This window comes from Choristoneura fumiferana, chromosome 7, assembly GCF_025370935.1.
Source record: "Choristoneura fumiferana chromosome 7, NRCan_CFum_1, whole genome shotgun sequence".
Lineage (NCBI taxonomy): Eukaryota > Metazoa > Arthropoda > Insecta > Lepidoptera > Tortricidae > Choristoneura > Choristoneura fumiferana.
The window spans coordinates 2,150,461-2,164,564 of NC_133478.1; the positions used below are offsets into that span (position 1 = coordinate 2,150,461).

The following is a 14,104-nucleotide window of genomic DNA, read 5'->3' on the forward strand; positions in this document are numbered from 1 at the left end:
CCTATTTATGTGAATTTAGAATTCACAAGCTCTTGAAATTGTTTAGCGGTTGACGAAAATTAGTACCGGGACTGTGTCAATAACTTTTGGTGTTAAAATTCTTTTTACTAAAATTCATTATTTTTATTAGCTTGATGTTTAAGTAAGGCACTTTCAGTTCGGTGTGTATTGGGCACTCAATGTATTTCATATTTTGATTGCATGCCGTATCAACCAAGTAGCATTAAGGGTCAAAAGTAAAGCATATATTCTAAATTCATTGTATTGTACCTATTGAATATAGTTACACATTGCTCTAAATATTATACCGTTGAGGTTTATGTGACGAATAACAGGATTGCTAGCATCGGTGTAGTTAACACATGGGTAACTGAATCCATTCCTGTTTAAAATATACTGAGCGGCAAAAAATCTGGCCCACAAATGTATGCAGAATCGGTAATTTTGTATGAAAGGTGGGCCGAATTTTTTGCCGGTGAGTATATAAAAAGAATGCGTATATTCTATTACAGATAATAATATATCACAGACTATATGGCAACCTAAATTATATTTTGTCTGTGGCAGAGATATGCTCCTGCATGGTATAACATCATGCTAGTCATTCAGAGTCTAGCACGCTAGACAAGCTCTCGCTTATTGCTCAGTCTCTTTCTAATGGGTAAGTTAGGAAGGGATACAGCTGCTTAGCGACTCTTGGCCTCCCGTACTAGCCATGCAAAAGTACTTAACCATTGGAATACAAGCTAGCTATAAAGAAACATGTTATATCCAAAGATTTATTTATTGTTTAAAGTACAATAATTAAATTAAAACATTTAAAACACTTTCACTGTCTATTATTTAACATTTAGAACTACCTACCTACATTAAACATTTTATGATTTTATGAAGATTTGATGCTCCTGATCTTTTTTCTCTCCTTGTAAAGACTTTGTGCTCGGACTGAAAAAAAAACCAAATTCAATAATAAAATTATTAGGGGAGTAAAATGAGCATTTTGCAAAATCACTGTAGCGTGACAGCACCAATCACGGACATGTTAAACACAGGAGTACCTAGCAATGGACAACAAAGATTCAATGTCTTATATATAATAAAGAAACGCGTAACAGTTCCTGAGACTGTCGACTCGGGCCAGACTTCTTTTACAAAAAAAACTGAAATGACGATGCTTTTCCCGCGTCCAATCTCAGGCTCTGTTCAAGCGCGCCACGCATGGCAACACTGGCGTTTCGTAAGTGCTATAATGCCAATCCTTAATAAACCACACAAAGTAATGACCATACAAGGACCATACTCATAATTCTACAAATACATTTGAATATTTGAATAATAACATTATTTATTTTTTTGTAAATTACTACATATACAGAGATTTATATAAGAGGTTTATATTCTAAATACGTCATAAAATCTTAATACTCATTTCGCATTTGAAATATAAAATGCTAAATTTCCCAATAAAAACTGTGTGCAATATTTTCAATACTTGACATACCTTTCTGTAACTTCAGTCAGTGTGGAAAGGTCTTTTAGGGCCCGGGCCCACTTAGTGTCTTTCGAGCGTCGTTGTCTACTAAACGCCCGCGCAGCGCCGGCGTAACGTTCACGGTCTTTCGGACGCCAGCGTCTCGTTAACGCCCGCGCAGCGTCGACGCGGCGTCAATAGGGGAGGAGCGCTGCTGACAGTTCGCCACCTGATATGGAGGCGACGGTGCGCGGGTGTTTACTAGACGACGACGCTCGAAAGACGCTAAGTGGGCCCGGGCCTTTAGTCATTTAAAATGGATATATTCTTGCAGACATCAAAGATTGTCAGCAAAATCCATGCAACAAATTTTAGTATTCTATTCTAACCCTTAAAACATTTTTAGAGTCCTTTTTTATTTATACAAAATAAAGGTTAAAAATACTAAGTGCCAACCATACATTGCCATGAAATGAACTGAAATGAACATTAAAATAACAATGTGTACTTATAGCTCACCATTCATGAACTTTATTAATTATGATCATCAGTTATGTGAACATTAGTGTGGTTAGTTAAAAAAAAGTGGATCTGTTTCTTAAAATTTGGGTAAATTAAAAAAAAAAAACATTATTACTTGTCCAAACTGGTGGTAGATTTTTTCTTGACATTCATAAGTGCTTGTTATAGCCTAAATTGAATAAAGATATTTTGACTTTGTCGATCATCCCTACTAATTAGTTATTACAAAAATAAGAGTTTTTACCCTTGGCTTGAAATGGAGATTCCATGATTTTACTACATTCCCATGAGAATGGCCAACAATAAATTGCATTATGGACACCAAGCCCTCTTGTTCTGAGAGGAGGCCTGTGCCCAACAGTGGGACGTATATAGGCTGGGATGATGATGATGATGATGATGGACACCATTTACGTTCAATGAGAAACACCATCCCAAAATATCATGTCTCTAACCTTAGCGGTTAAGGTTCTAGGATATTACGTGGATCCTATGGGAATATAGGGATTAAAAGTATATTATTTCAGACCAAATATTGCACAGATTCATATCTCTCCATAATTATTATCTTCCATGAATAAAATCAAATGTGCCAAAAAAATATTTTCCTCAGCCTGCATTATTTTAGTGCCATTAGGACTGGTTACCCAACAGGCAAAGTAGTATGAAACTTAAAAGGTAAACTAAACATTATAAATAGCATTAAATATTGTAGGTTACATACTGTAGGGATCAAATCTTAGCAGCTCGAGTTTGTCTGCGAGTCGCTCCCGGATAGATATAAACTTATGTCCCGACACCATGCTCTCCATCAGCACCATAATATGCCTAAAACGACAATGATTAGTAGAAAATCATCGAATAGTTTCTTCAAATGGTTCATACATTTTCTGAGTGCTTACTTGCTTTTCGCCTTTTTAAACAGTATATTTGTGAGAAACATAATTCCGTTGAACTGTGAAAATGTATTTGTTCGCTTTAATATGAAATTTAATTAAATAAATACAACTTCAATTATTAGTGAATTAATAGGTGAATTATCAAACACCTGATCCTATTGACATTGATTGACACAAGGCAAGACTGACAGCAAAGCAATACCGCCACTATACTAACAATTTTAACCATAGACTAAAAAGTATCCTATGAAGTAAAATATTGTATATTTACATGTGCGCCAACATGCTAATAGCACCGAGCTCAAGCTGTAGGTAGGATGACAAGTGAAACGAATATCTTCTCTTTATAGTTTGTGCTAATAATTCTTTATCTGTGGTAGTGCCAAAAGTTTAAAAATAAAAACTACATAGACAAAATATTTTTTAAAATAATGCCACGTATGTGCGAAAAAGTAATTTAATTATTATTTGACAGCAGCAGATTCGCTACAGGTGCATTTTTGATATTTGTTTTAAAGTTCAGTGTTTTTGCGGGATAAAACGGAAGTGCTGGGATTCTTGAAATGCAACAGAGTCCCTAGTTACATTTTCGACGTATAGGGCCCGATATATATCCTGGTAACATTCGAAAAACAAACTGCGATGATGATGAACTTGTGAACCGGCGTCGTTGGCGTTTTCGTGCGGCTACTATTTTTTGTGTTCGTTCTTTGTTCATTTACCGTGTCGCAAATGAAATAATCAAGCGGCAATAGTGTGAGTTTTACTAGTATTTTGTTTCCGTAGTGTAGTTTTAACAAATCGAGAACAATGAAAAACGAAATGAACGTAAAACGCGAAGAGAATGGCGGCGGGGACGCCAATAATTCCAATGTGTCACCGACGAAGCTGATGGTCAACTACATACCGGAGCTGATGACGCGCGATATGATGTACGCGTTGTTCTCGGCGATGGGCAAGATCGAGAGCTGCAAGCTGATCGCGAACCGCGGGTACGGCTTTGTGGAGTACGAGAAACACGAGGACGCGGAGAAGGCGCGCGCCGCCTTCAACGGCCTGCTTATGCAGGGTAAAACGCTCAAAGTGTCCTTCGCGCTGCTCAACCCCGAGAACAAGGCATCCCACAAGCCCGACACAGAGTCCAACCTGTACATCAGCAACTTGCCGCCCGACATGACGCTGGAGCGCCTCAATGTGATGTTCGGCCAGTTCGGCGTGATTACCAACAGCCGCGTATCGCAGGGCATCGGCTTCGTGTGCTACGAGACGCGCTCGCAGGCCGAGGAGGCCATCGCCGAGCTGAACGGCAGCACGCCGCTGCCGGGCGCCGGCGCCGTCGTCGTCAAGTTCGCCAACAAGCCCAACGCTAACAAGAACGCGCCGCGCCCCAGCCCGCGTGCCGGCGTGCCGCCCGCGCCGCTCGCCTACAACGGTGGCGCCGTCTTCAACGGGGCGTCGCCGGCCGCTTTCAACGGCACGAACCTGAGCGCGGCGTTCGGCGCGCGGCCGGCGGCGTTTGCGCCCGGCTTCCCGCAGGCGTCGCCGCCGCCGCTGCTGCCGTCGCCGGGCAAGGCGCTGCCCTTCATCACCAAGGGGCAGCAGCGCTTCAACCCGATGGCGGCGGCCAATCACTCGCCGCTGCCGCTGCTGGGCGCGCCCGCCAGCCCCGTGCCGATGCTGGGCGCGCCGCCGGCGCCGCACCAGACCACAGTGTATGTATACAACATCGGGGAGGACACGGAGGAGCTCGCCCTCTGGCAGCTCTTCGGCCCCTATGGAGCCATCGACTCTATAAAGGTGATCAAGGATCCCGAGACCAAGAAAAACAAAGGGTTTGCGTTCGTGAACATGCGCGAGTACGACGAGGCCGCTATGGCCATCCAGGCGCTCAACGGCTACACGCTCAATGGACAGGTTCTTTCCGTTAGCTTTAAGACACAGAAGCGAAGCAATTAGAATGTGAACGGACGTTTAGTACGCCGTCTCGTTTGTGATCAATCCGAGGCCGAAAGCTTAATGAAAGATTCATTCCAATCTCAAAATATTTTTGTAGTCGAGACGCGAGATCCTCTATGTGCATTTCAGATTAGTCGCATAAGTATTTTTGTAAGATTTAACATAGTTTTATATTCGCGAGAGAGCGACATGACTATCTGTGAGTTGGTTTAGTTGCTTGACAGTATCATATATGTGTAATTTTTATTATCGTATGGTATTATATTATGAACCTATTGTATGGACCTGTCGCGCTGTCCCGGGCCATCGCCCCTTTACCCTCCAGGTATTTTATTTTGTGTAAAACAAACCATTGTATGTTTTTTACTCTTTAATAAATTTCATGTTTAAATAGAGTTTATTGTATATTTCTCTATTTTTTTCTATTATCAATTTATCCCCTCCCCATTTGTGTCCTTATTTACTTACATTATATACATAATAATATTTGTGGCAGTAGTTGTTTCATGTACGTTAATGTAGTATATACCTAACTGTGTGTATTGTCCCGCGGCAGGTCGCTGTATTCTGCTTAAATATTGCATGCGTGTAGTGGAGATACAGAAATACGTTTTATTTGTTTATGTTACTTCACGGGTTATGGCTGTCGTTATTGTTTGCTCGTCATTAGTTTCTAAATCTATATTATTTTTGGCGCAATCGCGTTCCGTATTTCCGCAAACCACGTTAAACGACAAGCCATTAACACACGCTATTTATTATGTACTCGCCAGTCGCCACCGTGAGAAAAATTAATATACTGATCAGAATTAATATTTTTATACGTACATTTAACATTAGAATAAACTTTAGGCTCGCAGACAGTTCAGTAGTTAGGCGCAAAACAAGGAAATGTATGACGATGCCTTGGGCTAGTTGGTCAGCTTTTATCTAAGCGAGCATTAGGAAGTTGATAAGATTAAACTGAACTTAACGATCCTGTCCAGTTGCCAAAAGCCAAACTTTTATAACGTGACTTAGGAGACTAAATAGACTGCCACAATTAGTTGTAGCGTAGATGCCTTGCCTATCCTGGGTCAGCTTCGATATTCTCCTGTTGCAATAAGTTGGAAAGATGGCTGCCCTCGACCTAATCTAACAAAGTATGCGAAGTAGCGTGAAAGCGTCGAGCGAACAATGTGCTCTTTTTTGACGTATGGCGTCGTCTCTCGTAGGGTGGGCGAAACAAGGACCACGATTCGACATTTTCAAGCTTACAGATTTTAGCAAAACAATGGTGTATCACGTTTTAAACTAGAGATACGACATCTTGCTTTCGCTTGGCTTTGTATTCGGCAAAGTATCGAATAAAATGTCCTTGGTTGTATTGCGGTAGAATTATGAAGATGCAATGCAGCCACAAAAAACGGAACGGTTAACTTTCGGATGCGTCAGTCCGCACGGAACTGAGATGTGACAAATTGGACATCGCAATTTGCATACAAATATGTATCAAATGTGCTCTCTTTATTGTACAAAAAGTAAATACAAAAAGGTTACAAAAAAAGTGCTTAGTACAAAAGCGGACTCAGATCTGAAGGGATCTCTGCCGTTCAACCTTTGACTGGAAGAGAGTTATTGTTATCTCAATCAAAACTTTTATTTTTATTAAGTAATGGAAAACTTTGTTTTTCTGCTTTAATAGTCCACCGGAGAATATCGCAGCAGACCCTATCCTCCCATAGCAATTATGTGGGACAATTAGGTATCGTATCGTACCAACAATTTTAGGAGTGAAAGTAGAAAGTAAGTATAACGTCACATCTGCAAGACGGGTGAGTTTTATATTTTCTGAAATATAAAAATGCCAGACTTTCAGAAATTCTAGTCCAATAGGTACTTAAAGATCTTTATAAAATTTTTGGAAACATTTTTTATCGTAACCTAGGTAGATCGTAAAAGTCGTAAAATATTCGATTTCACGCTAGGTCTGGTTTACGATTAGTGTCGTAAAACACGCTTTTGTATGTTATAGATAGCTTTAGTCGTGAACAACAGCGCTGTAGTTGATAAGGTTGCACTGATAATGGTTGCAAAGCGGACCGACGAGCGTCTGAAGAGCGGGCTTGCTAACAAAGCTCAATATTTGTAGGAGATAACGCATTACTGCGGAGATATTGGTCGGAGGACTTGCCTGATGTCCTTCTCAAGGACGTCTCGTCTGGCGACGACCCCCGCGGCCTCGCCTCGCCGACTATATGATTTATTCACTTCTGCAGACTTTTTCATTGGAAAATAGAATAATGTAGTGTAGATATAATCTTTTGAGATTACATTTGTTGACCGGGTTCACATTCAGAGGAACGTGTTACAGGGAGCTAATAGGATTGGCGTCAAATTTCGGTATTAGCTTAGCGCGTTTACTATAGAAGGAACGCAACTAATTTTATTAGAAATAGCTAAATGTTACGTAATTATCGTTGGTTGTCACACCACTACGGCAAGCTCGGCTAACTGGGCCAGAGGAGGAATGTTCCTTAACACGAAATGGACCTCAACCACTTCCGATAGTGAAAGTATCTGACATTCTTGCTTACTAATAAGCTCTTAAGTTCGTATAACGAACCCAGTTACAAAATTTTAACTACGATATAGGCTCCGAAATTTGGGGATTGATGCTTCGATCCTCATACCTCTTATTTTCTTGGTATTTCGCATGTGAAATAGGATGATACATATGAGCTCCTCATGGTCACTGATTCTGTCAATGCCAGAGTCGTACAAAACACTGCACAGACTCATAGTCGGTAAACTCATGAATGATATTTCATTTTGTTATTTGCTCTCGCCTTTCAACCCGCGAATTTACATCTTTATTTATCATATTCCGGTTTCTAGATTTAAATGTTTCGACCATTTTGCAGTAGCATCGTAAAATATGACCGGCCATGATAATTTATTTAGATTTGACAATGAAACGAAGCAACTTGAACGTTTCAATACCCAAGTTGATAGAGGCGTTCGACAGACCGGTTTTATTAAGGTACGTATTAATGGAAATAGGAATGCTTAACCCCCAGATAAAGGGGTGGTTGACCTGCGTCTCCGTAATTAGAGGCTGAATCGATTTGACGCAGACGGTCCTTAACGGCTTTTACAGTTTTACACCTTTGGGAATATCACGAGGTAGTTGCCGATAAAGATGCACAGGGGACTTACGGAGTTTTAGTCTTTACTAGCTGTTTCGTTTGGAAAGAATTCGTTTATCGCTAAACTGCGGGTAGGTACTATTCAATTTTTGAGGATAAAAACTATAATATATCCTTTATAATTATAATAATCATTAATTTCGGAAAGTAAAATCCATTCTGGTTGAATAGCAAACATCTTCACAAACTTCCTCATTTCATTTATAATATAGTAGGATCGGTTTCACAGCCAAGTTGTTCGGTGAATAAACGTTGACTCATGACGCGTTGTACGTCACTTAGCTTCAACAAAATTGTAAAGCTATCACATAACATAATTTGTTACTGTTGAATATATACTGGATATAAATAGTTGAACAACCGTTATCTCCAGGTAGGTATGAATTTAATTGTACCGTTGCACGAATTACTCTTATTATCCTATCATGGTTTGCAGTTTTTTCTAGTTGAATACAAATTCTTAATAGCGGTTTTTTGTAAACCTCCCACGTGTTTAATTTCAGTAGGCGTTAACAAAGGCGTTAACTTCCATTTTAACGCAAAGTACAATAATTGTCTTCATGATTATGTATCAGTAACGTTTTATATAGATTTAGATAGCATTTTTTCGCTATCATGTCGGGGTATATTAACTTTGTTATCGTTCATAACGTCATAAGCTTGTGCGAGTTTCCCAGATCTCTTTAGCAACATCGTTGTTTTTAACTTGTTTTATTAAGGGGCTGTTTCACCATCCATTGATTAGCGTTAACCGACGGTTAAATGTGATGCCGTCTCCGTCTATTCGAACAAAACAAATAGAGACGGCATCACACCTAACCGCCAGTTAACACTAATCAATGGATCGTGAAACAGCCCCTAAATCTGTTTGAAATGAAGTCCAAATTAATGACTAAATTTTAATGACGAGAAATATGTCCAGTTATTGAGATGTGGACACGGAGAGAATCACATTCTGTAGAGGTGAGGGGCTCTCCGCTTTTATCAAGTTTTATGGTCCCACAAGCTGTATTATAATTGCCTACCTGACTGAACAAGCGTCGGGACTGGTTGTTTTTTGTCATGCGCCCGAGTAGCCGGACTCGCTTGTTAATGACGAATTTTGCCGAATTCGTGCAATCTTTCCGTATCGCATATTAAAACAACGAAAATCACCACAAGCGTAATGGCGGACATGTTCAAGTTTCTTCGAAAAATATAGCAACCATGTGGCTTCTTGTGACCTCGTCGATGATCCATATCAATTAACTAAGTCGAAGTAAAAATACCACTTCCGTTTAACGACGTGGGTGCGAGGGTTGTTAATAATATTCGTTGGGTTTCTTTGTCCAAGCCCAAGCTACAAATTGGTCGGCGAGTCCTTTTTCATTAGCTTATAAAGATCGAAAACGATTCGAGTGGAACCTTAAAGGTCAAGGCTTAATTGCGTCAAACGTGCTACTGATTAAGTACGTTGCTAAAACAAGCGGTGAAATGAAAAGTTACTGTAAGAAATTGAAAAATCACGACTGTTTTATTGTGATTTGAAATGGACTAGCAGTTTTATTGAACCAGAACCATATTGAAAAATTGATGAAACTGAGTTAGTAGGTACCCTTAAAATATTAAATAATGCAGACGTTAAAACAATTATTAATTAGTAATACCTTACCTACTCGCTAATTCTAAAGGCAAATCCGATTCGGATAAGCACCTAGCCCGCATACAAAGCAAAGCATTCAGTAATGAGATCGACTTGATTCTGTTGACATGACATTGAAAAAAAGACCGAATTGTCCGAAAATAGAGAATTATAAACACGACGACGTTACGTAACCATCTACAAGCAGCGCGCTGCGTATGGTTACAAACTGAATTTGTAATCGTGTGTGTTTAGGTGTTTCCTTTGAAGCATTATAACTGGGCTACTCTTTATGTAAAGGCTTGCTTGCTAACTAAGAAGCATACGTAGCATGAATGTTTGATAAAAACGTACTATACCCGTGTTAGACGCGATCTATTCTGAAGGTTGTATAAATAACGTAGTTTCTCAATCGGTAAATAGTGACTCGTCCTTCTTCTAAAACATTAGTCTTTGCAATCCCATTGTCAGTTACCTATACCCTATCGGTCATTTGAAAACACAGAGCCTGACAACCTGAGTAAGTTATAACAAAAACTCGACTCCCATCATCTGTAGCTCTCAACCTAGCCGCTCTGGCAAGATTGTCCTATTGAACAGAAGCCGTTTCGTAACAAAATGCCAGTGTGGTAAAATGTCGTTTAATCTTCTATGGGTGAACTAGTCGTTGATGAAATTTAGCTACCTTATTGTCATGATCTGCTGTGAAATAATTTCTTTTCACAGAAAACATCATAGTGGTGATGAGTTGTCTGTTAAGGAAGATAAATATATAAATAAATATACATGTGCCCAGAGAGCATTTTTTGTTTTGAAAAAAAAAAGCCCCGACATCATTTCAAATTTCAATATCTCAAAAATGGCTAGAAGCCGATTTTTATCAAACATAGCTACGAGTAAGAACCACCCTAAGGTAACTCGATTTCAGGTAAAAAACCGCATCGTCGGGCCATCTGTTTGTAAGATAGGATGCCATAGACAGACATTGGCGTCAAACTTGTCACACCCCCCCTTTTTGCGTCGGGGGTTAAAAATAAAACTCTTCTAATGTGTATGTATGTGTGTGTGCGTAATGAATATGTTCTCAAGGGATGCGCTTGCTAATAGACCACCTGTTGGGTTTAACTTAACGTAACGTATACGTATCTAACGGTTTTTAATTCCCGCGCACCAAGACTCATTCGTGTTGCCACCTAAATCATGCATTTTAAGTCATACTGCGTAACAGTTAATAGTACGTTCATTGTTTATTAACATTGGGTTAGAGTTTCACTTCGTTAGGTGTTGTTGCCAAAGTAGAGAGATTGGATCATTCTCGCGTAGATATTTGAGGAAAAATTAAACGAAACTTGAACATCAGTTGCGATAGCGAGGCATATCTTTAGGGTCTTGCTCGCTAATCCTGTCGTGAAGCAGCAGTGCTTGCACTGATGTGTTTCGGCGTGGAGAGTAAGACAGCCGGTGAAATTACTGGCACTTGAGGTATCCCATCTTAGGCCTCTAGGTTGGCAACGCATCTGCAATACCCCTGGTGTTGCAGATGTTTATTGGGCGGTGGTGATCTTTTACCATCAGCAGACCCAATTGCTCGTTTGCGATCCAGTCGAATAAAATAAAAAAAGGGTTTCGTACCAGAATAGTGATAAACGAAACCTTATTTCCACGGACTTATTTTTACGGAAGACCAGCGTCGGCCGCAAGGTTGACATCATGCTGAGTTGGGACCATTTCGTGACAAAATTTATTTCCTTTTTTCTTTTTCTTTTATTTGTAAAAAAATGTCACGAATAAATGTTTTTCTTTCTTTCTTTTCTTTTATTTATATTACTCAGCAGCACAAAATTTGACCCACTCTACATACAAAATTACCTATTACTGCATACATTTGAAGACTAGATTCTCTGCCGCTCAGTATAGCCTCACTGTCCGTCTGTTTGTCACGGCTGTACCTACCATCAGCCAAATAAATGGTCTACCAATTTTTAAACAAGTTCCTATCAAATTAATATGTCGCTAAAGTCGAACTTTCAAGTTGACAGACACGTCTTTTGGCATTATTGTTTTATGACATGCAAACGATTATCAACTCTAGGGTGGCAGACCACATATTTGGCTGATGGTACCTCTATTTCGAGAACTGTAATAGACAAAACAGCTAAGTAACTAAAATTTATAAATATCAGTATTTCTATTATATCTATCTAATAGGAGATATTAAAATTAAATTCAAATAAAAAATAAGAGGGGTGCCAGCCAATAAAAAATGATCCCATAGTATTTTGCTTAGAAGCAAATTTTTGCTGACACTATAATTATGGATACAACCGTAGCGTATTAGAGTACGATGTGCCAAAGGAAACTTTCGAAAATTGTGGAATTTTTCATATAGGCAAATTTCGGAAACTTCTCACAATTTTGTATGGAGATTGAAACTTTCCGTTTCTTTAATTTAGGGGCTGTTTCACCATCCGTTGATTAGTGTTAACTGATATGTGTTAGTATTATTTTATTTGTTTTGTTCGAATAGACGGAGACGGCATCACATTTAACCGTCAGTTAACACTAATCAATGGATGGTAAAAATGTATATTTCTTTTGAAAATTTCTACAAATTTCCGAGAACTTTACCAAATTTTTGGAAACGTTTCGCAACTTGCACATCTGTAATTTTGACGTACCTACCTGAAATTTGTATTGAACTATCAGTGCGCGAGTCCGACTCGCACTTGGGCGACCACCCCACGCCACTATTGGCGTATTTAAGCTATTACGATTTTCGCCTTTCAAACGCATTGCGTTTATCGCATAAAACAACCGAGCGCTTTAAGATGTCCACATTTTTAATAGCCTGGTCATTCTACAGTTTTTTTGGAAATAATTCGATATAAGGCTATTTTTTTGTGTACGGCTTTTACGTGTAATTTTAAAAACCTATATTTTCTAATCCACCAAAATTTGGTTCCGGAAGATGGTAAAAGAAATTGTTCCTTAAAATACTAGGGTGTTTTTTTTTGAGCAAAAATTTTATCAGTAAATTTACTGTCAAAATATGTTTGAATAATTCAGTTTTTAGACCCGTAAGCCGAATCCACCAATATATCTAACAGGAAATAAAGAAAAAAATACAATACAATACAAATATTCTTTATTGATCACCAAAAGCAGTAGGTACAGTACAGCCATTACAAAAATAAAAAAATCAGGTAGTCAATAGGCGGTCTTATCGCTAAAAAGCGATCACCACCACTTAAGTAAAATAAAATAAGATTTTTTAAGTCACATATTATCATTTAAAATCCAACAATAGATATGATTGGAAATTACGTATTTTGTTAAACCGATATAAAATTAGCAGCAAAAATAAGTACAAAAAGTCTCAAGGCACGTTAAAGACATACCTAAACCTTAACTATACTTACCATTTATGCCAGTAACTAGTAACTAATTTTTAATTTCTACTTTTCAAAATATGAAGCCTTTTTTAAGTTCCTTTAAAAAAAATAAGTGGATTTTACATGTGTCACAAAGAACATAAATTATGAAATAAATGGTCTTATAGCAATTTCGCCTGATTTTTACAAAATTATTAGTTTTTTTTTTTATTTTACTGTCGCGGTGATAAATTTTGGTGGATTATTGAAGAATATATTCGCAAATTACTTACCTGACCTAATTTTTAATGCAAAAAAAATTGCTTATTTGAATAAATGTTGATTTTACTTAGAGCGAAGGTGTTAGGTGACTGGGGTTATAAGCTTCGGTTGAAAAACCCCAAAATTGAAATTTCAAAATTCAATTAAGAAATTAGTTCATCCGTAAAGATCGATACAGACAGACTTGTCGACAAATAGACATTGACGTCAAACTTATAACACCCCTCTTTTCGCGTCGGGGGTCAAAAACCGTTATAATCTTATTAAAATGTATAAGCACAAACGCCTTGCTATTCTAACGAAGTTGAAAGGACTAGCGCACTCCATCGCTGACCTAGGACCTAGACGTCTGGGGGGGCTACTACTCACTCTCTTATTAAATAAATAATATTAGCGTCAGCGGGACAGCAGATATGAATTTCGAATTTTGCACTTCTTAGTATAGGGTCTGGATTGTGTGGCACTTAAATTCAGGATCCTGCCGACTTAATCTCATTTTACGTGCGTTGCTGCTGCAGACAAATAAGGCTTATTTGTCTGCAGCAAATTCTTTATTTAATATTTCTATTTATGGCTTATTTAATAAGCTGTTATAGTTATAGCTTAATTTGTTTCTTTACGTAGATATGATGGATAACTTGAAACACTTACGCCTTCCAGACATCTTGATAGGGTATTGCTATTAAAAACAAATATATTATTCACTTCTGATGCTCGTAAACGTCGTATTTATGCTGGATCTAGGCGGAATAACATGACTTTTTATGCGTAAAATCTTCCTCTAACACCAAGAC

At 38.6% G+C, this 14,104-nt stretch overlaps 1 protein-coding gene, 1 long non-coding RNA gene and 1 pseudogene across 2 annotated transcripts; 1 reads left to right on the plus strand and 2 right to left on the minus strand.

Annotated features, from left to right (window-relative positions):
• Nucleotides 1-765: 765 nt before the first annotated feature.
• mRpL33 (mitochondrial ribosomal protein L33) lies at nt 766-3,082 on the minus strand. The gene is made up of 3 exons (XM_074089805.1): nt 2,896-3,082; nt 2,718-2,821; nt 766-945 (listed from the first exon to the last, which is right to left on the minus strand). The coding sequence occupies exons 1-3, from the start codon at nt 2,934-2,936 to the stop codon at nt 887-889; spliced, it is 204 nt and encodes a 67-aa protein (XP_073945906.1). The 5' UTR covers nt 2,937-3,082; the 3' UTR covers nt 766-886.
• Nucleotides 3,083-3,294: 212 nt separating this feature from the next.
• Nucleotides 3,295-5,243, plus strand: LOC141429491 (ELAV-like protein 1 pseudogene; annotated as a pseudogene).
• A 6,249-nt stretch (nt 5,244-11,492) lies between these two features.
• LOC141429493 (uncharacterized) lies at nt 11,493-13,166 on the minus strand. Its single transcript, XR_012451545.1, has 2 exons — nt 11,781-13,166; nt 11,493-11,606 (listed from the first exon to the last, which is right to left on the minus strand). It is a non-coding gene; the product is annotated as an uncharacterized lncRNA (long non-coding RNA).
• Nucleotides 13,167-14,104: the final 938 nt, after the last annotated feature.